This window comes from Kogia breviceps, chromosome 6 (genome assembly GCF_026419965.1).
Source record: "Kogia breviceps isolate mKogBre1 chromosome 6, mKogBre1 haplotype 1, whole genome shotgun sequence".
Classification (NCBI taxonomy): domain Eukaryota; kingdom Metazoa; phylum Chordata; class Mammalia; order Artiodactyla; family Physeteridae; genus Kogia; species Kogia breviceps.
This window is the reverse complement of record NC_081315.1, coordinates 77,828,569-77,856,324: the sequence shown is the minus strand read 5'-3', so window position 1 is coordinate 77,856,324 and position 27,756 is coordinate 77,828,569. Positions and strand designations below refer to the sequence as shown.

General features: G+C 36.9%; 1 protein-coding gene across 1 annotated transcript in view; it reads left to right on the top strand.

The window, feature by feature from the left end:
- The window catches only part of PDCL2 (phosducin like 2), a 44,655-nt gene that overhangs the window by 12,092 nt on the left and 4,807 nt on the right, over nucleotides 1-27,756 (top strand). The window contains exon 4 of the mRNA XM_067036948.1: nucleotides 19,556-19,699. Coding sequence (XP_066893049.1) covers nucleotides 19,556-19,699 — 144 coding nt within the window. The remainder of the gene's footprint in view (nucleotides 1-19,555; nucleotides 19,700-27,756) is intronic.

The following is a 27,756-nucleotide window of genomic DNA, read 5'->3' as shown; positions in this document are numbered from 1 at the left end:
AAAAAGAGGGCCATGGTTTTCCTTCTAGCCTGATGTTTGTCAAGGGTTTCTGTCATTTAATGAATAAATAATTAGCACTCATAAACAAATTCTTTCAGAAATTAGAACAAGTACATAGGTTTCCCAACTTATCCTGATACAAAAACTTGACAAAGAAATTGCAAAAACAGAATGCTGCAGAAAAATATCTCCTATAAATGTAGGTATGAGAAATTATGACAAAATATTAGCAAATTAAGTCCAGCGATTTAAAAGAAGAAGAATACATTCTGATCAAGTGGGATTGGTCCCAGGAATACAAGGTTGTTTTCACATGAAAAAAGATCAGTGAATTGTGTTAGAAGCAGCAATACTCTGGTAGCAATGAACACACCTAGAATTCAGCTCTTGATTCACAATACTATTCTCCAATAAAAGGAACCAGTGATTCTTTTTTATTTTTTAGATCTTTATTGTGGTATAACTGCTTTACAATGGTGTGTTACTTTCTGCTTTATAACAAAGTGAATCAGTTATACATATACATATATCCCCATATCTCCTCCCTCTTGCGTCTCCCTCCCAGCCTCCCTATCCCACCCCTCTAGGTGGACAAAAAGCACCAAACTGTGGGGCTGCTTCCCACTTGCTGTTTTACATTTGGTAATATATATAAGTCCATGGCACTCTCTCACTTCGTCCCAGCTTACCCTTCCCCCTCCCTGTATCCTCAAGTTCATTCTCTACATCTGCATATTTATTCCTGTCCTGCACCTAGGTTCTTCAGAACCATTTTTTTTTTTACATTTCATATATATGTGTTAGCATATGGTATTTGTTTTTCTCTTTTTGACTTACTTCACTTTGTATAACAGACTCTAGGTCCATCTACCTTACTACAAATAACTCAATTTCCTTTCTTTCTATGGCCGAGTAATATTCTATTGTATATATATGCCACATCTTCTTTATTCATTCATCTGTCAGTGGACACTTAGGTTGCTTCCATATCCTGGCTATTGTAAATAGTGCTGCAGTGAACATTGTGGTACATGGCTCTTTTTGAATTATGGCTTTCTCAGGGTATATGCCCAGTAGTGGGATTGCTGGGTCGTATGGTAGTTCTATTTGTAGTTTTCTAAGGAACGTCCATACTGTTCTCCATAGTGGCTGTATCAATTTACATTCCACCAGCAGTGCAAGAGGGTTCCCTTTTCTCCATACCCTCTCCAGCATTTATTGTTTCTAGATTTTTTGATGATGGCCATTCTGACTGGTGTGAGATGATATCTCATTGTAGTTTTGATTTGCATTTCTCTAATGATTAATGATGTTGAGCATTCTTTCATGTGTTTGTTGGCAATCTGTATATCTTCTTTGGAGAAATGTCTCTTTAGGTCTTCTGCCCATTTTGGGGCTGGGTTGTTTGTTTTTTTGATATTGATCTGCATGAGTTGCTTATAAATTTTAGAGATTAATCCTTTGTCAGTTGCTTCATTTGCAACTATTTTCTCCCATTCTGAGGGTTGTCTTTTGGATTTGTTTATGGTATCCTTTGCTGTGCAAAAGCTTTTAAGTTTCATTAGGTCCCATTTGTTTATTTTTGTTTTTATTTCCATTACTCTAGGAGGTGAGTCAAAAAGGATCTTGCTGTGATTTATGTCATAGAGTATTCTGCCTATGTTTTCCTCTAAGAATCTGATAGTGTCTGGCCTTACATTTATGTCTTTAACCCATTTTGAGGGTTTTTTTGTGTATGGTGTTAGGGAGTGTTCTAATTTCATTGTTTTACATGTACCTGTCCAGTTTTCCCAGCACCATTTATTGAAGAGGCTGTCTTTTCTCCATTGTATATTCTTGCCTCCTTTATCAAAGATAAGGTGACCATATGTGCGTGAGTTTATCTCTGGACTTTCTATCCTGTTCCATTGAGCTATATTTCTGTTTTTGTGCCAGTACCATACTGTCTTGATTACTGTAGCCTTGTAGTATAGTCTGAAGTCAGGGAGCCTGATTCCTCCAGCTCCATTTTTCATTCTCAAGATTGCTTTGGCTGTTCGGGGTCTTTTGTGTTTCCATACAAATTGTGAAATTTTTTGTTCTAGTTCTGTAAAAATGCCAGTGGTAGTTTGATAGGAATTGCACTGAATCTGTAGATTGCTTTGGGTAGTATAGTCATTTTCACAATGTTGATTCTTCCAACCCAAGAACATGGTATATCTCTCCATCTATTTGTATCATCTTTAATTTCTTTCATCAGTGTCTTATAATTTTCTGCATAGAGCTCTTTTGTCTCCTTAGGTAGGTTTACTCCTCGATATTTTATTCTTTTTGTTGCAATGGTAAATGGGAGTGTTTTCTTAATTTCACTCTCAGATTTTTTATCATTAGTGTGTAAGAATGCCAGAGGGCTTCCCTGGTGGTGCAGTGGTTTGAGAGTCGGCCTGCCGATGCAGGGGACATGGGTTTATGCCCCGGTCCAGGAAGATCCCACATGCCGTGGAGCAGCTAGGCTCATGAGCCATGGCTGCTGAGCCTGTGCGTCCAGAGCCTGTGCTCCACGATAGGAGAGGCCACAACAGTGAGAGGCCCACATACCTCAAAAAAAAAAAAAAAAAGAATAGCAAATTCTTTGATTAGCTCTTGTAGTTTTCTGGTAGCATCTTTCGGATTCTCTATTTATAGTATCATGTCATTTGCAAAGAGTGACAGCTTTACTTCTTCTTTTCCAATTTGGATTCCTTTTATTTCTTTTTCTTCTCTGATTGCTGTGTCTAGAACTTCCAAAACTATGTTGAATAAGAGTGGTGAGAGTGGGCAACCTTGTCTTGTTCCTGATCTTAGTGGAAATGATTTCAGTTTTTCACCTTTGAGAACAATGGTGGCTGTGGGTTTGTCATATATGGCCTTTATTATGTTGAGGAAAGTTCCCTCTATGCCTACTTTCTGCAGGGTTATTATCATAAATGCATGTTGAATTTTGTCAAAAGCTTTCTCTGCATCTATTGAGATGATCATATGGTTTTCTCCTTCAGTTTGTTGATATGGTGTATCACGTTGATTGATTTGCATATATTGAAGAATCCTTGCATTCCTGGGATAAACCCCACTTGATCATGGTGTATGATCCTTTTAATGTGCTGTTGGATTCTGTTTGCTAATATTTTGTTGAGGATTTTTGCATCTATGTTCATCAATGATATTGGCCTGTAGTTTTCTTTCTTTGTGACGTCTTTGTCTGGTTTTGGTATCAGGGTGATGGTGGCCTCATAGAATGAGTTTGGGAGTGTTCCTCCCTCTGCTATCTTTTGGAAGAGTTTGAGAAGGATAGGTGTTAGCTCTTCTCTAAATGTTTGATAGAATTTGCCTGTGATGCCATCTGGTCCTGTGTGTTTGTTTGTTGGAAGATTTTTAATAGCAGTTTCAATTTTAGTTTTGTGATTGGTCTGTTTATATTTTCTATTTCTTCTTTCTTTCTATTTCTTCCTATTTCTTCCTTTTCTATTTATATTTTCTATTTCTTCTTCTATTTTCTATTTCTTCCTTTTCTATTTCTTCTATTTCTTCACAACCTTCCTTGGAAGGTTGTGCTTTTCTAAGAATTTGTGCATTTTGTCCAGGTTATCTATTTTATTGGCATATTGTTGCTTGTAGTAATCTCTCATGGTCCTTTGTATTTCTGCAGTTTCAATTGTTACTTCTCCTTTTTCATTTCTAATTCTATTGATTTGAGTCTGCTCCCTTTTTTTCTTGATGAGTCTGGCTAATAGTTTATCAATTATGTTTATCTTCTCAAAGAAACAGCTTTTAGTTTATTGATCTTTGCTATTGTTTCCTTCATTTCTTTTTCATTTATTTCTGATCAGATCTTTATGATTTCTTTCCTTATGCTAACTTTGGGGTTTTTTTGTTTTTCTTTCTCTAATTGCTCTAGGTATAAGTTTAGGTTGTTTATTTGAGATTTTTTTGTTCTTGAGGTAGGATTGTAGTGCTATAAACTTCCCTCTTAGAACTGCTTTTGCTGCATCCCATAGTTTTTGGTTCATTGTGTTTTCATTTTCATTTGTTTCTACGTATTTTTTGATTTCCTCTTTGATTTCTTCCATGATCTCTTGGTTATTAAATAGTGTATTGTTTAGCTTCCATGTGTTTGTATTTTTTACAGATTTTTTTCCTGTAATTGATACCTAGTCTCATAGAGTTGTGGTCAGAAAAGATACTTGATATGATTTCAGTTTTCTTAACTTTACCAAGGCTTGATTCATGACTCAAGATATGATCTATCCTGGAGAAAGTTCCACGAGCACTTGAGAAGAAAGTGTATTCTGTTTTTGGATGGAATGTCCTATATATATCAATTAAGTCCATCTTGTTTAATGTATCATTTAAAGCTTGTGTTTCCTTATTTATTTTCATTTTGGATGATCTGTCCATTGGTGAAAATGGGGTATTAAAGTCCCCTATGACTGAGTTACTGTCAGTTTCCCCTTTTTATGGCTGTTAGCATTTGCCTTATGTGTTTAGGTGCTCCTGTGTTGGGTGCATAAATATTTACAATTGTTATATCTTCTTCTTGGATCGATCCCTTGATCATTATATAGTGTCCTTCTTTGTCTCTAGCAGTAGTCTTTATTTTAAAGTCTATTTTGTCTGATATGAGAATTGCTACTCCAGATTTCTTCTGATTTCCATTTGCATGGAATATCTTTTTCCATCCCCTTACTTTCAGTTTGTATGTTTCCCTCGGCCTGAAGTGGGTCTCTTGTAAACAGCATGTATACAGGTCTTGTTTTTATTTCCATTCAGTAGCCTGTGTCTTTTGGTTGGAGCATTTAATCCATTCATGTTTAAGGTAATTATCAATATGTATGTTCCTATTACCATTTTCTTAATTGTTTTGGGTTTGTTCTTGTAGGTCTTTTCCTTCTCTTATGTTTCCTGCCTATAGAAGTTCCTTTAGCATTGTTGTAAAGCTGGTTTGGTGATGCTCAATTCTCTTATCTTTTGCTTGTCTGTAAAGGTTTTAATTTCTCCATCGAATCTGCATGAGAACCTTTCTGGGTAGGGTAATCTTGGCTGTAGTTTTTTCCCTTTGATCACTTTAAATATGTCCTGCCACTCCCTTCTAGCTTACAGAGTTTCTGCTGAAAGATCAGCTGTTAACCTTATGGGGATTCCCTTGTATGTTATTTGTTGTTGTTCCCTTGCTGCTTTTAATATTTTTTCTTTGTATTTAATTTTTGATTGTTTGGTTAATATGTGTCTTGACGTGTTTCTCCTTGGATTTATCCTGTATGGAACTCTCTGTGCTTCCTGGACTTGATTATTTACTTTCCTGTATTAGGGAAGTTTTCAACTATAATCTCTTCAAATATTTTCTCAGTCCTTTTCTTTTTCTCTTCTTCTTCTGGGACCCCTATAATTCTAATGTTGGTGCATTTAATGTTGTCCCAGAGGCCTCTGAAACTGTCCTCAATTCTTTTCATTCTTTTTTCTTTTTTCTGCTCTCTGGTAGTTTTTTCCACTATTTTATCTTCCAGGTCACTTATCCATTCTTCTTCCTCAGTTATTCTGCTTTTGATTCCTTCTACAGAATTTTAAATTTCATTTATTGCGTTATTCATCATTGTTTGTTTGCTCTTTAGTTCTTCTAGGTCTTTGTTAAACGTTTCTTGTAATTTCTCCATTCTGTTTCCACGATTTTGGATCATCTTTACTTCATTACTCTGAATTCTTTTTCAGGTAGACTGCCTATTTCCTCTTCATTTGTTTGGTCTGGTTGGTTTTTACCCTTGCTCCTTCATCTGCTGTGTGTTTCTCTGTCTTCTCATTTTGCCTAACTTTCTGTGTTTGGGGTCTCCTTTTCACAGGCTGCAGGTTCATAGTTCCCATTGTTTTTGGTGTCTGCCCCCCAGTGGCTAAGGTTGGTTCAGTGGGTTGTAGGCTTCCTGGTGGATGGGACTGGTGCCTGTGTTCTGGTGGGTGAGGCTGGATCTTGTCTTTCTGGTGGGCAGGACTGTGTCCGGTGGTGTGTTTTGGGGTGTCTGTGACCTTATCATGATTTTAGGCAGCCTCTCTGCTAATGGGCGGAGTTGTGTTCCTGTCTTGCTAGTTGTTTGGCATAGGGTGTCCAGCACTGTAGCATGCTGGTTGTTGAGTGCAGCTGGGTCTTAGCATTGAGATGGAAGTCTCCTGTAGAGCTTTTGCCATTTGATATTATGTGGAGCCAGGAGGTCTCTGGTGGACCAGCGTCCTGAACTCGGGTGTCCCCCCTCAGACGCACAGGCCTGACACCCTGCCGGAGTACCAAAACCTTCTCAGCCACGTGGCCACGTATGTGGGGAGTTTCTTGCCTTTTGGGAAGTCTGAGGCCTTCTGCCAGCATTGAGTAGGTGTTCTGTAGGAGTTGTTTCACATGTAGATGTATTTATGATGTATTTGTGTGGGGGAAGGTGATCTCCACGTCTTACTCCTCTGCCATCTTGAAGGTCTCCTCCAGAACCAGTGATTCTTAAAGAACTGCTTTATTCAACAGTGTGAGTTGAGAAAGAACAGTATGAGTCTGGGATATTTTGTAGTATTAGAAAGTTAAGGAAGTGCTAAAAACTTTTTTCAAGGCACAGGAGCCAAACTAAAAGATCTCAGATTGGCCAGAGTTGGAACAACTTGAACAACAAAATTAATTACTATAATAGTGAATTATAAAATAAGTAATAAAATAATTATCCTTGAGTCCATAGTGACATAGATAAGTAAATGAATACAAGAACAAATTCAGAGGAAGTAACAATTCTTCCTCACTGAAGAATTCCAATTAATAAATGTAGACAGAATGAGGAAAATAGAAAGATCACCATTAAAACACCATAGTAAAAATCCCCCATGGGCAAGATCTGGTGATAGATGCTAAAATGAGTGGGTGAAAGTTTAAATAGAAACAGGATATTTGCATTATTTCAAAGTATTGCCCCCAAATGTTTAGTAATTACAGAGGAAATAGTAAGTTTACAGTGTAGAATATTGGCAGACCCCATCTTAGGGATGTGACCAAAGTTAACATCACCAGTAATACACATTGACATCAAGTAACTCCTGATATAATGTGCTGAGGAGGACTCATCAGCTCTGTAGTATCCTTCTCTGTAGTATCCTTCTCAATAATGCATAGCATCAGTCTAATCATAAGAATACATTAGAGAAACCCAAATTTGAGGGATTTTTCCAAAAATGACTGGCCAAGTGGACAGCAGGAAAGGTGAAATAGAAAGCTCCAAGAATCCATCTGTTCACCTAGGTAGCAATTTTACTGGCAGAAACAGTCTGAAATTATGGCTTTGGAACTCTTGACTCTATTTGTTTATTTTTGTTTTGTTTTGTTTTGTTTTTGTGGTATGTGGGCCTCTCACTGCTGTGGCCTCTCCCGTTGCGGAGCACAGGCTCTGGATGCGCAGGCTCAGCGGCCATTGCTCACGGGCCCAGCCACTCTGCGGCATGTGGGATCCTCCCGGACCGGGGAACGAACCTGTGTCCCCTGCATCGGCAGGCAGACTCTCGACCACTGCGCCACCAGTGAAGCCCTCTGGAGTCTATTTGAACACTTGTAGCTTACAACATAAAGCTTGGCTGGTAAATTTCAGTTAGTGTTGGTTGATTTCAGTCCTCGGTGTAGTAACAGCTATCCATCCCTCACCTCCCAGCCCCATGGCAGCCAGCTGTTTCAACAGCATCCTGTGTTTATTGCTGGAGCCAGGGTAGGCAATAAGGACTTTGTCCTCAAATATCAGGATTCTGTGATCTGATTGCAGATTGCTGCTCTGAATGCAGAGATACAAACCCAGAGACTGTCAGTCATTGTGTCAACCCTCACTGGCTCAAGTGGCTTTCAGGAGATGTTAAGGAGCCACTTCTGGTTTCTTTTTTTTAACATTCAAAAACAACCATATATATGGGGAAATTTAGAAAGCCTTGGGAAAGTTGAAGGCTCAGAAAAGACCTGAGAAGACCTTATGCTTTCACCTGAGGCTGATCCTGGCACAGAAACACCCAATGTAAAGAAACAAAAACAAAAACATGGGTTAGAAGAAGAATCTGATTTCTAGAGTTACCAATTGAATGAAATATTCAGTTTTCAACAACAACAGAAAATCAGGCATAATAAGAAACAGGGAAGAATGGCCCAGACAAAGGAACAAAATGAATCAATATAAAATATACCTGAGGAAGCCAAAGTGTCAGACTTAGTAGACAAAGACTTTAAGACAACTTAGTTAAAGATGCTCAAAGAGCTAAAGGAAGACATGGACAAAGACAGGAAAATATCATATGAACAAAATGAGAATAACAATAAAGAGATTGGAATTATAAAAAGGAACCAAAAAGACATTCTGAAGCTAAAAAGTACAATAATTGAATTGAAATATACACTAAAGGGCTTCAAAAGCAGATATGAACCAGCAGAAGATAGAGAAAATTTGAAGATAGGACAATTGAAAGTATTGAGTCTGAGAATAAAGAAGAGAGAGCAGAGCCTAACTGGCCTTGTGGTACACTACTAGGTAAACTAGCATATATAGTATGGGAGTCCCAGCAGAGGAAAAGAGAAAGAAAGGGGCACAAATCATATTTGTAGAAATAATGGGTGAAAACTTCCCAAATTTGACAAAAGGCATAAATGTACAAATCCAGGGTGCTTAATGGACTCCAAGTAGGATAAACTCAAAGACCCACACAAAGACACATCCCTTAAAAAGACTATCAGCCAATTTCTCCTCAGAAATCTTAGAGGCTGCAAGAGAAAAAAAAACCACCTGTCGGTCAAGAATTCCATATTTGGCAAAACTATGCTACAAGGATGAAGGAGAAATTAAGACATTCCTAGATAAAATCTAAGTGAGTTTGTTACTCCAGCAAGTCCCCTACTTATGAACAAGTTCCATTCTGAGAGCACATTCGTAAGTCTAATTTGTTCGTAAATCCAACAAAGGTAGCCTAGGTACCCAGCTAACACAATTGGCTATATAGTACTGTACTGTAATAGGTTTATAAACCTTTCACACAAAACATAAAAAACAAACACAAAAAATAAAGAAAACATTTTTAATCTTAACCTTGGAAAGTACAGTAGTATAGTACAACAGCTGGCACTTCTTAGCAGTACCAGCTACATCACTGCTGCTTTTACGCTTGTTTCTTGACATCCTGGGCTTGAAATAAAGATACTGTACTACTGTACTGTATACAGTACTGTACAGTAAAGGACCAAAAAAGTACAACCGCTTGTAGAGGATGCCTGCATGTAACAATGTACACCAGACATGTGAACTAACTTACGTGATTGGACATGCAAATGCACATTTGCATCTTTTAGAGTTTGCAACTTGAAGGTTCGTATGTTGGGGACTTACTGTATTAGAATTCCCCTAAAAATTAAGCCAATATTACTGTATTTTTTGTTTTTAACTCCCTTTTTTCTATATGATTTAAAAGGCAATTTTATAAAACAATAATTATAAATCGATGTTAATAGACACAGTGTATAACAATGTAGTCTATAACAATAATGATATAAAGAGGGAGGTCATGAAGAGCCTAGGGGTAGGATGGGAATAAAACACAGACCTACTAGAGCATGGACTTGGGGATATGGGGAGGGGGAAGGGTAAGCTGTGACGAAGTGAGAGAGTGGCATGGACATATATACACTACCAAATGTAAAATAGATAGAGGGAAGCAGCCGCATAGCACAGGGAGATCAGCTCAGTGCTTTGTGACCACCTAGAGGGATGGGATAGGGAGAGTGGGAGGGAGGGAGATGCAAGAGGGAAGAGATATGGGAACATATGTATATGTATAACTGATTCACTTTGTTGTAAAGCTAACACACCATTGTAAAGCAATTATACTCCAAAAAAGATGTTAAAAAATAAATAAATAAAAATAAAGAGGGAGGAATGAAGATGTATAAGAGCAGAATGTTTGTATGCTATTGAAGCTAAGTTGGCATTATTCACAATAGGTTATTGTAAGATATTAATTTTAATCCTTAAGGTAATCACTAAGAAAAAACTAAAAGAATACAGAAAAGGAAAGAGAAAGGAAATAAATATGGTATACCACAATACAAAAATACAAAAAGAAGCAATGATGGAAGAATTGAGGAACAAAAAGCACATAAGATATAGAAATACAGAAAAGAGCTATATGGCAGAAGTAAGTCCTTCCTTTTCAGTAATTACTTTGTTGTGTCAGTCCCAGCCTATCGATAGTGATGCTATTCACTAGGAATGCCTGAGGCACTCACCTCCTGGATTACTCATAGCTGTGACTGGACTGGTTCCTGTGGTTTGTATTATTATGGTAGGATGCACTTCAGCAAGAAACTTTGAGAGAACTTCGAGGAACAAGATTCATTCCTCAGAAATCCTGAAGAACACACAGCATGCCTGAGGGACACTCAGCCAAGTCCGGTGGAGGGGTGGGAGTGGGACCTGGGTCTGTGCCTTTATTAGAGTCCATTGATGGGGTATCTAGGTTTCACGGGTTCACTCTTTATTGGCTAATCTAGAGCATAAGAGCTGGAATTAGAGCACAGGAAGGGAGAAGAGGGGTCCCTCAAGAGGTCAGTTATCTAGGTTACCCAGGGCTCTCTGAAGGAAAGACTTTCATGGGTGGGAGCAGCCTAATTCCTTATCTGGTTGTTTTGTTAGTAGCTGTGTCATACAGCTAGCAGTATGGTTTTCAAGACGGATGTCTTTTGAAATAGGTGCCTCAGTAATCAAAAGCTTAATGTCAGGCACTTACATTACATACTTTAAATGGATTTAAAATTAATCCAAGTAATCTAAAATTAAAGGTAGAAATTGGCAGAATGAATAAAAAGAAACACATCCAGATCCTAGAAACTAAGCAATCTTGGGAAAGAACAATGTTGGAAGACCAATACTTCCTGATTTCAAAACTTACTACAAAGCAACAGTAATCAAAACAGTGTTATAGTGACGTAAGGATAGACATACAGACCAGAGGAATAGAACAGAGAGACCAGAAGGAAACTCTCTCATAAATAGTCAAATGATTTTTCAATAAGGTGTCAAGAACATTCAATGGGGAAAGGACAATCTTTTCAACCAATGGTGCTAGGAAAACTGGATATCCACATGCAGAAGAATAAAGTTGGACTCCTACTTCATATCATATATAAAGATTAACTCAAAATGGATCAAAGACCCAAATGTAAGAACTAAAACTATAAAACTCTTCAAACAAAACACAGGGGAAAATGTCCATGACATTGGATTTGGAAATGATTTCTCGGATGACACCAAAAATAACAAAAGGCAACAGAAAGGAAAAAATAGATAAATTTGACTTCATCAGAATTTAAAATATTTGTGCATCAAAGGACACTATCAAGAAAGTGAAAAGACAACCCACAGAATGGGAGAAAATATTTGCAAATTAGATACGATAAGGGATTACTAGCAAGAATATATAAAGAACTCATAAAACTCAACAACAAAAAACCAAATAACTTAATTAAAAAACATGCAAAGGACTTGAATAGACATTTCTCCAAAGAAGGTATACAAATGGGAAATAAGCACATGAAAAGATGCTTAATATCATTAGTTATTAAGGAAATGCAAATCAAAACCACAGTGAGTTTCCATTTCACTCCCACCAGGGTGGTTATAATAAAGAAGACAGAAAAATAACAAAAGTATTGGTGAACAGGTGGAGAATTTTGAGCCACCATACATTGCTGGTGGGAATGTCAAATGGTGCAGTCTGGAATTTCTTCAAATATTAAACATAGAATTACCATGATCCAGCAATTCTACTCCTAGATATGTACACCCAAGAGAATCGAAAACACAAAACATGTACATGAATGTTCATAGCAGCAGTATTCACAATAGCCAAAAAGTACAAAGAAACTTACTGTCCATCAACGGGTGAGTGGATAAACAAAATATGGTGTATTCTTACAATGGAAAATTATTCAGCCATGTAAAGAAATGATGAACTGGTACATGCTACAACAGGACTGAACCTTGTAAATGTTATGCTAAGGAAAGAAGCCAGTGACAAAAGGTCACATTTTATATGATTCTACTCATATGAAATGTTCAGAATAGGAAAATTTATAGAGACAAAAAGCAGATTATTAATTTCCAGGGCCTGGGATGGGGGATAGGGAATAACTACAAATGGATATGGGGTTTCTTTTAGTACAATAAAACTATTCTGGAACTAGATAGTGGTAATGGATGCACAGCTTTGTGATTATTTTAAAAATCACTGAGTTATACACTTTAAATTGTTGAATTTTACTGTATATGAATTATGTTACAATTTAAAACTAAAGATTTTTGAGGAACTGGAATTCTCATATGATAACTTTGGGAAATAGTTTGGCAGTTTCTTCTAAAGTTATATATGCATTTAACATATAACCTATCAATTAAATTCCTGGATATTTACTTGAGAGAATTGAAGGTAGATGTCAATACAAAGACTTGTACATGAATATTCATAATAGCCAGAAACTGAAACAACCCAAAGTCCATCAATATGATAAATGAATGCAAGGTGAATGAATAAGCAAACTGTAGTGTGTTCATGAAAGGGAATACTACTCTGTAAGAAAGTAAGCAAACTACTGATACACACAAACTTTGGTGAAATTTGAAAACATTATATGGAATTAAAGAAGCCAGACATAGGAGAGTATCTGATACATGATCATATACATCATTTTTAAAATGAAAAAATAGTTTCCAAAATTGATACAATAAGAGAGAGAAAAGCATAATTAAGAAGATAGCCTGCTTCCTAAAATTTATTGTATAGCTGATTTTTCTCTACTTTTCAAGGCACAGATAATCCCTATGTTTTTATTAAGATGAAAAGCTTACTAATAAATTACATATGACATTGTTACATTTATTGATAATATAATCTTACTATCACAATCAGACAAGGCTAGTACACATGGGAAATGATAGACTCATGGATCTTAAGTTGGTTAGTCAAAATAATCACCTAGCTTTACTACTAAAAATTTTGATTTCTTGTGTGAATTGATTTCATGATAATATAACAAGCTAAATTCAGACTGTGGGAAAGTTTGGACAAGCAATCTAGTTTCCTTCAACAAAGAAATTTCTAGGGGAAAAATAGATGGAAAAGAATCTGTGTATTAAATGAGATTTAAGAGATATAATAACCACTCTATAAATCTAATTTGGATTCCCATTTGAATAAACAAACTTTAAAAATGGGGCCAGAACTTAATGCTATTGAACTGTAACTTAGAAATGGTTAACATGGTAAATTTTATGTTATGGATATTTTATAACAATTAAATAAAAATTTTAAATGGAGAAAATAGGATTATTTGAACAACATCTGAATATATTAAGGAATTACCATTGTTTTTATTTTTACCATTGTTTTATATATGATTATGCCATGTGAATTAAAAATTTTGAAGTATCCTCGTCTTTTAGAGATGTATAATGAAATATTTACAGATGAAATGACATGATGTCTTATATTTGCTTCAAAATAGCACTTGAAATGGGGAGTTAGTGGGTGTTGAGATGAAAGAGAATTGGCCATAGAAATTATTGATGGAAGATGCACACATCTGGGGTCGCTTTACTACTGTGTTAATAACCATCCATAATATAAAGTTAAAAATACACATTCCTGAGACCAGTAACAAGAGGTAATATTCAGTAACTTCGGGTTGAGTCTCAGGAATAAGGCCATCTGTGGAACCTGCCATTCCCAAGTAATTCTCATGTGGGTTGTCCACATGCCTCAACTTGATAAATACTGCTTTAGATTAATCTCACTTTTGAAACATAGATGCAAAAATCTTAAATGCAATATTAGCAAATAAAACAGTATATTAAAATAATCATATATAGTGAATAATTAGGGTTTATTCAAGGAATGCAAGGATCGTTCAACAATCACAAATCTATTGATACAGTCATGTCAGCAGAATTCATTAAGATAATGCTAGCTGCTGTAACAAACAAGTGCAAAATCTCAGTGGTTTCACACAGGAAAGTTCTTCACTCACAGATGATGCATGTTTTACAAGCTTCTGAGCAGCTCTTCTCCAGGTGATGACTAGGGACCTGCGCTCTTTTTTTTTTTTTTTAATTGGAGTATAATTGCTTTACAATGTTGTGTTACTTTCTGCTGTACAATGAAAAGAATCAGCTATATGTATACTTATATCCCCTCCCTCTTGGACCTCTCTCCCACCCCCCACCCCATCCCACCCATCTAGGTCACCACAGAGCACAGAGCTGAGCCCTCTGGGCTATACCGCAGGTTCCCACTAGCTATCTATTTTACACGTGGTAGTGTATTTATGTCAAACCTAATCTCCCAATTCATCCCACCATCCCCTTCCCCCACTGTGTCCATTCTCTACATCTGCATCTCTATTCCTGCTCTGCCAATAAGTTCATTTGTACCATTTTTTCTAGATTCCACACATATGTGTTAATTTACGATATTTGTTTTTCTCTTTCTGACTTCACTCTATATGACAGACTCTAGGTCCATCCACATCTCTACAAGTGACCGAATTTTGTTCCTTTTTATGGCTGAGTAATATTCCGTTGTATGTATGTACCACATCTTCCTTATCTATTCATCTGTCGATGGACATTTAAGTTGTTTCCACGTCCTGGCTAATATAAATAGTGCTGCAATGAACATTTCATTAGGGGCTTCATCATCTCAGAATCCTTAACATCCAGGCTTATGGACCAGGAAGACAGTGTGAAAGATGGGATGGGACATTTCAGGGATAAGTCATAGAAATGTACATATCATTTTCACACATGTTCCATTGGACGTAATCCAGTCTCATGGCCCTAATCTAACTGCCAAGGATGCTGGCAAATATAGTCTTCCTGGGAGTCCTGGAAGAGGAAGCTATACTGATGAACACCCAAACAGTCTCTGCCACAGAGATTAAAGAGATATTACACACAGAAGTTCTTTCCCTTGCATATTCCACATCAAAAGTACAACTCTAATTCTGGTCACCAAATTCTAGTATTATTTCAGTATCTCTGCTGTCACTTTGGATCTAAGGAAAAAGGAACCTGTAGCCTTTTAAAATTTTACTTATTGTTAAGAAGAGAAAATTCTGTAATAGTCTTGATAGTGCTGATTTAAAGCAAATCCCTCATGTAAAGCCAAAACAAAAGAGCAATGACAAAAAAAACCCCTTAAGACTTTTTTTTTTTTTTTTTTTTTTTTTTTTGCGGTATGCGGGCCTCTCACTGTTGTGGCCTCTCCCGTTGCGGAGCACAGCCTCAGTGGCCATGGCTCATGGGCCCAGCCGCTGCACAGCATGTGGGATCTTCCCGGACCGGGGCACGAACCCGTGTCCCCTGCATTGGCAGGCAGATTCTCAACCACTGCGCCACCAGGGAAACCCAAGACTTTTTTATAAAGCAGTTTTAGGTTCACAGCAAAATTGATGGAAGGCATAGATTTCTAATATACCTCCTGCCCCACACATAACATAACCTCCCCCATTGTCAATATTCCCTACCAGAGTGATATATTTGTTATAATTTATGAACCTACATTGATACATCAGAATCATCCAAAGTCCATAATGTACATTATAGTTCATTCTTGGGTTTGGACAAATGTATGATGACATATCCATCATTATGGTACCATTCACAGTATTTTCACTGCTCTAAAAATCCTCTCTGGTCTGCCTATTCATTCCTCTCCCCTGCCAACCCCTGATCTTTGTACTGTCTCCACTGTTCTGCCTTTTCCAGACTGTCATATAGTTGGGAATCATATAGTATGTAGCCTTCTTAGATTGGCTTCTTTCACTTAGTAATATGCATGTAAGTTTTCTCCATGTCTTTCCATGGCTTGATAGCTCATTTCTTTTTAGCACTGAATAATATTTCATTATATGGATATACCACAGTTTATTTATCCATTCACCTACTGAAGGACATCTTAGTTGCTTTCAACTTTTGGCAATTATTTATTTATTTATTTATTTATTTTTGGCTGCATTGGGTCTTCATTGCTGTGCAGGGCTATCTCTAGTTGCGGTGAGTGGGGGCTACTCTTCGTCGTGGTGCATGGACTTCTTATTGCGGTGGCTTCTCTTGTTGTGGAGCACGGGCTCTAGGCGCATGGGCTTCAGTAGTCATGGCACGCGGGCTCAGTAGTTGTGGCTTGTGGGCTCAGTAGTTGTGGCCTGTGGGCTCTAGAGCGCAGGCTCAGCAGCTGTGGAGCACGGGTTTAGTTGCTCCATGGCATGTGGGATCTTCCCAGAACAGGGATTGAACCCGTGTCCCCCCTGCATTGGCAGGTGGATTCTTAACCACTGCGCCACCAGGAAAGTCCCCAACTTTTGGCAATTATGAGTAAAGTTGCTGTAAACATCTGTGTGCAGGTTTTTGTGTGGACATGTTTTCAACACCTCTGGGTAAATATCAAGGAGCTTGATAGCTGGATCAAATGATAAGAGTATGTTTAGTTTTGTAAAAAAAAAAAACCAAAAAACGGCAAAACTGTCTTCCAAAGTGCCTGTACCATTTTGCATTTCCATCAGCAATGAATGAGAGTTCCTGTTTCTCCAGTTCTCTCCAGCATTTGGTGTTATCAGTGTTCCAGATATTGGCCATTCTAATAGGAGTGTAGTGGCCTCTCATTGTTTTAATTTTGTTTTCCTGTTGACATAGATGTGGAGCATCCTTTCATATGCTTATTTATCATCTGTATATCTTCTTTGGTGAGGTGTCTTTTAAGACCTTTGGCCCATTTTTAAAATCAGGTTGTTTTCTTATAGTGGAGTTTTTAGAGTTTTGTATATTTCAAATAACAGTCCAGTTCAGATATGACTTTTGCAAATATTTTCTCCCAGTCTCTGCTAAGGAGATAGGTTCCTAGAGACAACTGTTACAAGGGTTTTCTGATCGCCAGCGTAGGGGATACTAGGGCACAATTGGAATGTTAGTTCCAGATTCTCCAGTTTCTGGATTGCAGTGGAGAAAGCTGTTCCCTTGGCAGACCAGTTTTGCAAAATTGTTCTGGGAGTCTTCCTGGTAGCCCAGTCTGGAGCCTCCTCCTTCATCTTTCCATTAAGTTTGTAAATCACTTAATTCCTCAGATTAAGCTTCTTGATGCTTAAAATAGCTAGAGGACTTTCTGTTTATGCGACTGAATCACGACTGGTATGACTGTTAGGTGAAAAATGCAGGCCATTGAACACTCTGTCACTTCCTGATGGCAAAGCTAACCCAGGTTTTTATGTCTTTCCCTGCCCAATTCTGTTGAAAGTAAAGAAAAATGAGGAGGAGAAGGTGGAAGAGTGGAGGAAGAAGAAAAATAGTTGATAGCTGCACAATTAAGTAGGGTATAGTGCCATCATTGGAACAAAAACTTTTTGAAAATTCTGAAAGATATTAAGCCAATGCGATCAAATTGAGGGACATTAATGATAGTGATGCCAAATACTCAATGCAAACAAAATAGGGCTCCCAAAAGCTCTCTGGAGTGACTGTAAGTTATGAATATCTGGGCCAGTAGAAGGAAAATTGAAGACCTTCAGTTTGAAAACTGAGAGGGCCCTAGACTTGGATTACTGTTCTTGACATTCTCCTCTAGGCTTAATTTTGCTGGGATTACTTGTTATATAAAGTGAGTGGTCTTACTGGACATGTTTCTAATATGTGAAATAAGGACACAGTGTTTTAAAATAGACCCAGGATTTTGTATATATTCAGGTATGGTGAAGCCAACAGATCAGGAGATAATTGCCATTATTATTCTCAGGTCTCAAGAGTAGGGGGCATGCCCCACAATGCAGGGCCACACAGGGAAGCATCAGTTGGTCAGGAGGCAGGAGGAGGGAGAGGCTAACATGGATATGCACCTTTATGTAGTTTCTGTGGGAAAGACGAGCTAGGCAGGGTAAGCAGACTTAGGATTGGCTAGTTTGAAAAAATTTGGCAGGCTCTGGACTGTAGTGCCTGTCTCTAATTGTCTGGTACCAAGCCCAGGGGATGATTTGGGCAGGGGTATAGTGGCTCAGCCCAGTAAAGGAGGTAGTTGAGGGACTGGGCTCTGGATTGGTTGGTTTGCATTTGAGGACTATGTTCTCTGGTGAGTGTTTGCTATCTTTGGGAACTAGCTAGCTCAGAGAGGGGCAGTCTCTCTAGGATCAGGAAGACCCCAGATGCCAGAGCTGAATATAGTAAGTCCCCTACCTACAAACCTTCAAGTTGAGAACTTTCAAAGACGCCAGAGTGCCCCTGTATGCCAGCTGTTGTACTGCACTACTGTACTTTTCAAGGTACTGTACTGTAAGATCAAAAATGTTTTATTTTTTGTGTTTGTTTTTTATGTATTATTTGTGTGAAAAATATTATAAACTTATTACTGTACAGTACTATATAACCGATTGTGTTAGTTGGATACCTAGGCTAACTTCATTGGACTTACAAACAAATTGGATTTAATGAATGTGCTCTCAGAATGGAACTCGTTTATATGTAGAGGACTTACTGTACAGAAAACAAGAAAATATGGTTAATACACAGAGAAAGAAGGGGAGTAAGTACTTCCAGGTACTTAGAGATACACAGTAACCTTTAACATACTTGCAGATATGTCAGAACCATTTGGATTTGCTCCATAAACTCAAGTATTCAACAGCTAAATCAAAGTATGTAAATTTTGAGATTTGTTTAACAAAGTTTTAAGGTTCTCTATAGATGAATAACTAGGTAACATTTATGAAAGGCTCATGGTGTGCTAGACACTGCCCTAAGAAATTTACATGTTTACACTTAATCCCGAACAATCTCATGAAAACAGATTTTAGTTTTATTCACATTGGGGGAAACTGAAGCTTGGAAAGATTAAATAACTTGCCCAAGTCCACGCTACTAGTAAGTGGGAGCTGGCACTTAAACCCAGTTCAGTCTGACCTTAGAGTCCATACTCATAATCACTCTTTCTCTACCACCTCTCTACCTGCAATACATTTATAACAATTAATTGCATATATTCACAAAGGCTTTGAACTGAAAATCAGCTTAGCATGATAGTTAAGAGCATGTCAATGGGGATAGTAATAGTACTAACTTTATAAAGTTTTTGCAAGGATTAAATTAGTTAACGCACTTAAAACAGCACCTAGCAACATAGTAAGCCCTCAATAAATGTTAGTTATTATGTATACTCTCCTTTTATTTATTTAAGCCATATATGATAATTTGTTGGCCCAATGTCTAAATAAACTCTATAGCTATGATTGACTTAGTCTTAAACAAAAATAAAGTGAGTAGCTAATTTCTTATACTTTACAATACCCATGATAAAGCAAATACCCATATAAAAAGAGAAACTGGCATTGTAAAGTTGTTAATAGTTATTCTTTAAAGTGTTTGATATGTACTAGCATTACATTCATTGCTCTAAATTATTATTGTATATGGGGATGGCCTTAAGAATATAACAATATTCTTATGTAATTTAATTTCTTTTTTTTAACTAGAGAAAAGCGGTTACAGGAATGGAAAGCTCTTAAGAAAAAACAAAAATTTGGGGAATTAAGAGAAATTTCTGGAAATCAGTATGTGAATGAAGTCACAAATGCAGAAAAGGATGTGTGGGTTATAATTCACCTATACAGATCAAGGTAATTACCGTAGCGTTTTGCAAAAGGCTAATATACTAATTTTAATATACATATTTCTGGTTTTAATGTTGTATAAAGCATATAACAAAGATTAATCAAGAAAAATAAAGTAAATCAACCATACTTCAATTAAAAAAAGAAAAATGTGGGCTTCCCTGGTGGCGCAATGGTTAAGAATCTGCCTGCCAGTGCAGCGGACATGGGTTCAAGCCCTGGTCAGGGAAGATCCCACATGCCGCAGAGCAACTAAGCCATAACTACTGAGCCTGCGCTCTAGAGCCTGTGAGCCACAACTACTGAAGCCCACATACCTAGAGCCCATGCTCTGCAACAAGAGAAGCCACTGCAATGAGAAGCCCACATACCACAACGAAGAGTAGCCCCCACTCGCCACAACTAGAGAAAGCCTGTGCACAGCAACAAGGACCCAACACAGCCAAAAATAAATAAAGAAAAATATATGTGTAGAGTCATTGGCTTCAGGGATTAAATTAGATATTTTAATATATTTTCATGTCTAATTTAAAGAACTTGCCATACTTCTTAGAAAAATACTCTTTGAAAGCTAATTTTAAAAACTTATAGAAAATTTCAAACATACAGAAAAGTAAAAAGAATGATAAAATGAGCACCCTAAATACCAGCCAGGTAGATTCAACAATGAACATTTTGCCATATTTGTATCATTTTGTTTATATGTGTATGTGTGTGTATTTATAGAACCATTTCAAAATAAATTACGCGATGCTTTACTCTGAAGTACCTCAGCATGCATCTTCAAAATATAAGGGCATTTTTCTATATAACCATTTTCTCACCTAATACCCAGGCAGTCCTTACTCAAATTTCTCCAACTGACTTTAAAATTTCTTTCATAAATACATATATTTTTGAACAAGCGTCCAATCAAGGATCATGCAGTGCATTTGAATATATCAGGTCTCTTAAGTCTCTCTCTCTTTTTTTTTTTTTTGGCTGAGCCACATGGCTTGCAGGATCTTAGCTCCATGACCAGATATTGAGGCCACGGCAGAGAAAGCACTGAGTCCTAACCCCTGGACCACTAGGGAATTCCGCTCTTAAGTCTCTTTTAACTGAATAATTCCCTTGCATTCCCTTACTCCCCCAAAACAGATACTTTTAGAGTGCCTAGTTGTATTAAGTATAACCCATATGTCCCCAGGCCTCACCAGCCTGCTGTAACAGTTACCAGGAATAGTGGACTTTTCCGTAACTCCTGGCCAGAAGAGCTGCCAGCTCCCATAGTTTCACACATCTCTCATGGAAACAGCCCCTCTAGCTTTTGGTCCCAGCCCCTCTGCCTGGGCTTCAAGCCAAGTAGGAACAGAGGTCATGACAGTAGCCCTCATGTCCTCATCTCATTCTCTGTATAAAAAATTTCTTCTCTCTTCAGATCCTCAAAGAAATTCTGAACAGAGCAACTTAGGCAAATTAGAACCCTGCTGTTTACTAACTCATGAGTTTCTCAAACAAATTTTAATAGGACACCATGCCCCATAAAAGAAGACATTACTTTTATTGTAACTAAAAAGATTGGTAATTAATTTTTGAGTAGTTTAAAGCCTTCAAAAGAATCAATTCCCATTTTACCTATACCACTTATATGGTAAAACCAAATTATAAATGCTGCTGATTTTCATTCTTCACAAATAAGTATGAGAAACACTGACATTTATAATACTGGGATCTGTGTGTGATAAATGTTATATACTGAAGTGATTCACTGAAAGTCTTTTCTGAGACCCATTCTGATTAGCAGAATAGATGTTGGTTTTGAATGCTCATACCATAGTATAAAATTTACTTTAATGGTTATTTCTAGATAAATAACTAGTTTTGACCAATAATTTTCAAAAATTCATAAAAGAGGTTGAATGTGTTTTAGTCTCATCTAGTCTGTTTCAAACTGTTATGCTTTGATGGACTCAAAGAGTAGGAATCTGTTTTCATAATATTTTAACTATGACTTTCTCAGAAGGTTCCTGGGGGGCAATCTAAGATAGTTACATAAGATACATGTTTGGGGACTTCCCTGGTGGTCCAGTGGCTAAGACTCCACGCTCCCAATGCAGTGGGCCTGGGTTCAATCCCTGGTCAGGGAACTAGATCCCACATGCTGCAGCTAAGAGTTCGCATGCTTCAACTAAAAGATTCCACATGCCGCAACGAAGATCCCGTGTGCTGCAGCTAAGACCCAGCACAGCCAAGAAAAAAATAAAATTAGTTTTCTTGACATTAAGAAAATGTATTAATGTATTGGTACAAAATTAAGGAAATTAATCTATAATCAAAGTTCTAAAACAGAAAACAATTACTTGTGTTACACATGTTCTTTAGAAAAGTCTAGTTTTTAATAACTTTTTAATATTGTAAAGTACAACTGATAAATTTATGTTTCTAGCTGCCTTCTAAAAATTTTACAGGAGGGTAAGAGTTTGTTTTTTAACTAGATTCCTAAGTTCTGTCATTTTAATGTCTTTTTGCCATTAAGTTTATAGGCTCAGCCTGCTTAGGGTAACTTAAAGGGATCTAATTCACTTTGGGCCAGTGAACCTAGTGGCTTAACTTCAAGTCAGCCTTGTTTTTGATTTTATTCAATCTTACGCCTGTGTCCAAGTTCGAATTTGGGGCTTCTACATTATTCCTGTACCCAACTGTATATTTTGAACCTCAAATATCATAACTAGGCCCTTAACTTGTTTTTGGATGTCAGAGTTCTCCCTTAGTTTTTACAGTTCTTCTGGGGTTCAATTCTGGCCCTTGAACCCCAACACCAAGTCTTTTTTCCCTACTGCTTGCTGTCAGAACTGCCTTCAGGTAGCCACTTTCTCCCTGCACTGCAGTCTATTGTGCCATACTCTCCTAATTCTGTACTTTTCACCGCCACCATCAATGCCCACCTGCTTTCTGCCACCCACCCCATAAGTGGGTCATAACACCGACTCAGCTCTCATTGTGATAGTAATCATAAAATTCTTCTAAATTAGATATTTGTGGGTTCATTTCACCTATTTGAGGAAAACTGAAACTTATAAAGTATTTATGTTATTGCTTTGTGTGGAAAACTGATTTAAGTTAGGCAGTACATGTTTTTCTAATATTACCTTTAGTATGCTATCCACTAAAATAAAGCAGTATCTAGATTTGTAGCAGGTTATACTTATCAGGATATATATGTATACATATATTCTGAAATGTAAATTAAACATATAATGCATTTAATTTGTTTTTCTCTTAGCTTTTTGTTACATAAATTGATATATAACATCACCTAGGGCTTCCCTGGTGGCGCAGTGGTTGAGAATCCGCCTGCCGATGCAGGAGACACGGGTTCGTGCCCTGGTCCGGGAAGATTCCACATGCCGCGGAGCAACTAAGCCCGTGAGCCATGGCCGCTGAGCCTGTGCGTCCGGAGCCTGTGCTCCGCAACGGGAGAGGCCACAACAGTGAGAGGCCCGCATACCGCAAAAAAAAAAAAAAAAAAATCACCTAGTGTTACGCTGATTTCTGAGGATTTTGTAGTTGCTGGAGGTGCAAAGGCATATAAGGCATCTATCTCTCCCATTAAAGAAATTTCAGTAGAGGGAGACAATTAGATGTAATAATAATGTCTTTTAGGTGCTATGATTGAATTCTATACAGAGTAGAGTAAAGGCACTAAAGAGGAAGTAGTAAGTTCTACTCTTGGAGGGTGGAAGTACAGAACTTTCTGTGAAATAATTCTTGGTCTTGGCCTCAAAAATTAAGAAAAGATTCCCCGAGTTTACAGAGTTGGAAGAAGTAGACAGACTGAATGGGGTATTTCCAATGGGGTATGCAGCTTGAACAAAGGTACAAAAATAGGAGGGATCATCTTGCTTTAGAGGACCTTGAGTAATATGGTGGCAGGCAGACAATAATGCTGGAGAGATAGGCAGGAGCCAGACAACAGAGAACCTTGAAAGCAACACTGAGGAGCCCAGACTTTTATCCTGAAGGCAGTGAGGAGCCATTGGAAGATTTTACAATCGAGGGAAGGGCATTTGTTACATGATGAGATTTTCCTGCTGAGCCAACTTTGTCAGTAGGGTCTAGGATGGGTTTGGGGAACCATGACTGGAAACACAGAGACCACTTAGGACAATCTGATGTTGCTCAGATGAGACAGGAAAGGAGGAAAGCAGTAGAGAAAGAGAGGAGAGGATAGGTATAAGATAAGGAGGTAGAATCAATATAACTTGATTACTTATTAGATATTGTAGAGGAAAGGGAGATTTTTTGGCCTGAGTGCACTGAGAAAATACAGATGTACTATGGTACAATGTATTATGGTATAGTTTAGATGAGAAAAGCTATAGATGAGCAGCTCATGAGCCAATATCAAAGATTACTAAATTAATGTATGTTTCTATATGTCAGATGAAAATAAAATATTTAAGTTAAAATTATTTTTGTGGGATTCCCTGCTTTGACTTTTTTACCTTTGGTCCCGCTTTATCCATTTCCCCCACCTCTGGCAGCCACCTATCTGTGCTCTGTATCTATGAGCTTTTTTTTTTCTTTCTTTCTAGATTCCACATATAAGAGAGATCATATGGCATTTGATTTTCTCTGTCTAACTTATTTCACTTATCATAATACCCTTTAGGTACATTTGTGTTGTCCCCAAAGGCAAATTTTTGTTCTTTTTTATGGCTGAATAATATTCCATCATATATATACCACAATTTCTTTGTCCATTCATACATTGATGGACATTTAGGTTGTTTCCATATCTTGGCTATTGTAAATAATGCTGCAGTAAATATGGGGGTGCATGTTTCTTCTCGAGTTAGTGGTTTTTTTCTCCAGATAAATAACCAAAGGTAGAATTGCTAGATCATATGGTAGTTCTATTTTTAATTTTTTGAGGAGCCTCTATACTGTTTTCCATAGTAGCTGTACCAATTTACATTCCCACCAACAGTGCACAAGAATTCTCTTTTCTCTATATCATTGCCAACATGTTATTTTCTGTCTTTCTCATAATAGCCATTTTAATAAGTGTGAAGTGACATCTCACTGTGGTTTTGATTTGCATTTCCCTGATGATTAATAATGTTGAGTATTTTTTCATGTACCTGTTGGCCATCTGTATGTCTTCTTTGGAAAAATGTGTATTCAGATATGCCCATTTTAAAATCAGATTTTTTTTTGCTATTGAGTTATATGAGTTCTTTATATATTGTGATATTAGCTCCTTATCAGACATATGATTTGCAAATATTTTCTCCCATTCAGTAGGTTGCCTTTCATTTTATTGATAGTTTCTTTTGGTGTGCAGAAGCTTTTTAGTATAATGTAGTCTCATTTACTTTTGCTTTCATTGCTTTTGCTTTTGGTGTCAGATTCAAAAAATCATTACCAAGACCTATGTCATTGCTTATGTTCTCTTCTAGGAGTTCTGTGGTTTCAGGTCTTACATTCAAGTCTTTAATCCAATTTGAGTTAATTTTTGTGTATGTTGTAAGATAGGGATCAAGTTTCATTTTTCTGCATGTGGCTGTCCAGTTTTCCCAACACCATTTATTGAAGAGACTGTCCTTTCCCCATTGTATATTCTTGCCTTCTTTGTCATAAATTAACCATATAAGGTGTGGGTTTATTTCTAAGCTCCCTATGCTGTTCCATTGATCTTTGTATCTATTTTAATGCCAATGCCATAACATTTTAATTACTATACCTTTATAATACAGTTTGAAATCAGGAAGCAAGATGCCTCCAGCTTTATTCTTTCTCAAGATTGCTTTGGCTATTTGGATTTTTTGTGATTCTATACAAATTTTAGGATTATTTGTTCTCTTTCTGTGAAAAATTCCATTGGCATTTTGAAAAGGATTGCATCGAATCTGTAGATTGCTTTGAGTACTATGAACATTTTAACAAAAATAATTTCCAATCTATGAGCACAAAGTATCTTTCATGTTTGTTTCTTTTTCAGTTTCTTTCATTAATGTCTTGTAATTTTCAATATGCAGGTCTTTGACACCCTTGGGTAAGTTTATTCCTGGATATTTTATCCTTTCTGATGCAATTATAAATGGGATTGTTTTCTTTATTTCTCCTTCTGATAGTTCATTATTAGTGTATAGAAACATAGCTGGTTTTTGTGGATTGATTTTTTTTTACCTTGCAACTTTACTGAATTCTTTTATTCAGTTTTTTTTTGATGAAGTCTTTAGGGTTTTTTACATATAATATCGTGTCATCTGCAAATAGTGACAATTTTACTTCTTCCTTTCCTTTTTGGATGCCATTTATTTATTTATTTATGTATCTTGCCTAATTGCTCTGGCTAGGACTTACAATATTATGTCGAATAAAAGTGGTAAGAGTGGTCATTCTTGTCTTGTTCCTCATCTCATCTTGAGGAAAGGCTTTCAACTTTTCACTGTTGAGTATGACATAAGCTGTGGGCTTGTCATATATGGCCTTTATCATGTTGAGATACGTTCCCTCTATACCCACTTTGTTGAGATTTTTTTTAAAATTTGTGAAACAAGTTTAGCAAAATATATTGAGGATAAAAGCCAGAAACTGGTAAAGAAAAGCCAAATTAAAAAATATACAAGTCTTCCCCCAAATATTGGTAAGACCTAGCACATTACCATTGATTTCAGTTTTCAGGGTTTGTTTAAAAATGGAGCAAGGATTCAAAGTACATGCAAAGCAATTTGAGTGCAGAAATCCTTATTCTTCCTCTATCATTTATGTTTGTCTGGCCTACAATGAACTAAACTGCAATTTTTTTCTTAGTGGTTCAGCTTTATCAAGTTTTTCCAAAGCATGCATTTGATTTTCTTAAGAACTACAATGATTTTTGTTGTCCCATTTTTATTTATTTGTTAATTATAATAAATGTGCAATGGGCATAAATAGGTGTAGAGGGAAAAAACAGGCAAAAGTCCAGAAGGGTTACCACCTGCCTGGGGCATGCAGTATGCCCTGGCATGAGCCACTCAGTTAAGAGAGCTTCGACTTGAACTATAGGTGTGACAAGTGTTAGGAGTTGAGAATACAAAGGGGAATAAGATGCTTTTATGGTATAGCACAAGAGGCCAATTAAACATTATATATATATTTTGAAAGGACATATATAGTACAAGAGAAAAAAGTACTAATTTTGTCTGTTTAAAGAACTTTTCCCTAATTAACATCAGTTCACACAAATATTTCTTTCCTCTACACTGTTGTTTCAAATATGCTCTATATAATGATGAGAAAATGCATACAAAGGAGAAATACATATAGCAAATTCAGTGTGTTTTTTTTAAAAGAAAATACTGATAAAGATCAGAGTTTTTTTTTTTTGGTTGAGGGAGGAGGGGAGATGAAGTTCATCAGCTGTTGATATCAGAATGGATAAGACTGCCCAGTGAATGTGTCTAGGATTAGAAAAGGGTCTAGGACATAATTACAAGGAATATCTACATTTGAGGTATACACAGAAGAAGGAAGTCAAAGGAGTAAAAAGGAAATTAATAGAAAGTGTTATCACAGAAGTCAAAAAAGGAGAGCCCTTTAACAAGGGAAGTGAACAGAACATAGAGATGTTTTTTTATCTTTTTCATCTAGGCTGTGACCAGAAGGAGAGAGAGTAGTTTATTAGAGGGAGAGTGAAAAGGGACTTTTTTAAAAATTTCATGATTTGATTATGTTTATATAAAGTGGAGAAGGAAAGGTTAAGAAAACAGGAAGAGAGGGAAGCAGAATAACAAATAAAGGCCCCATAGGAAATGGAAAGAGTGTGGGATAAAGCAGAGGATTAGCTTTGAAAGAATGTGATAAATCTGTGAGTGAGTGATAGACTGAGAGAAAAGGGACTAATTAAAGTGTGAGTGTAATGAGAGTTAAGTGATAGAGCAGGAAGAATTGTAGGTTTTGGTTACATTTCCAATCAATTTAAAATTTCTGATGAAGAATAGTTCTGGATGATGGGGAACAGGATATGGCATGTCAAAGAGAAGGATGGATGAAGTTTGTTAGAGTAAAGGGATTCAAGGAAGCTTGAAATAAGA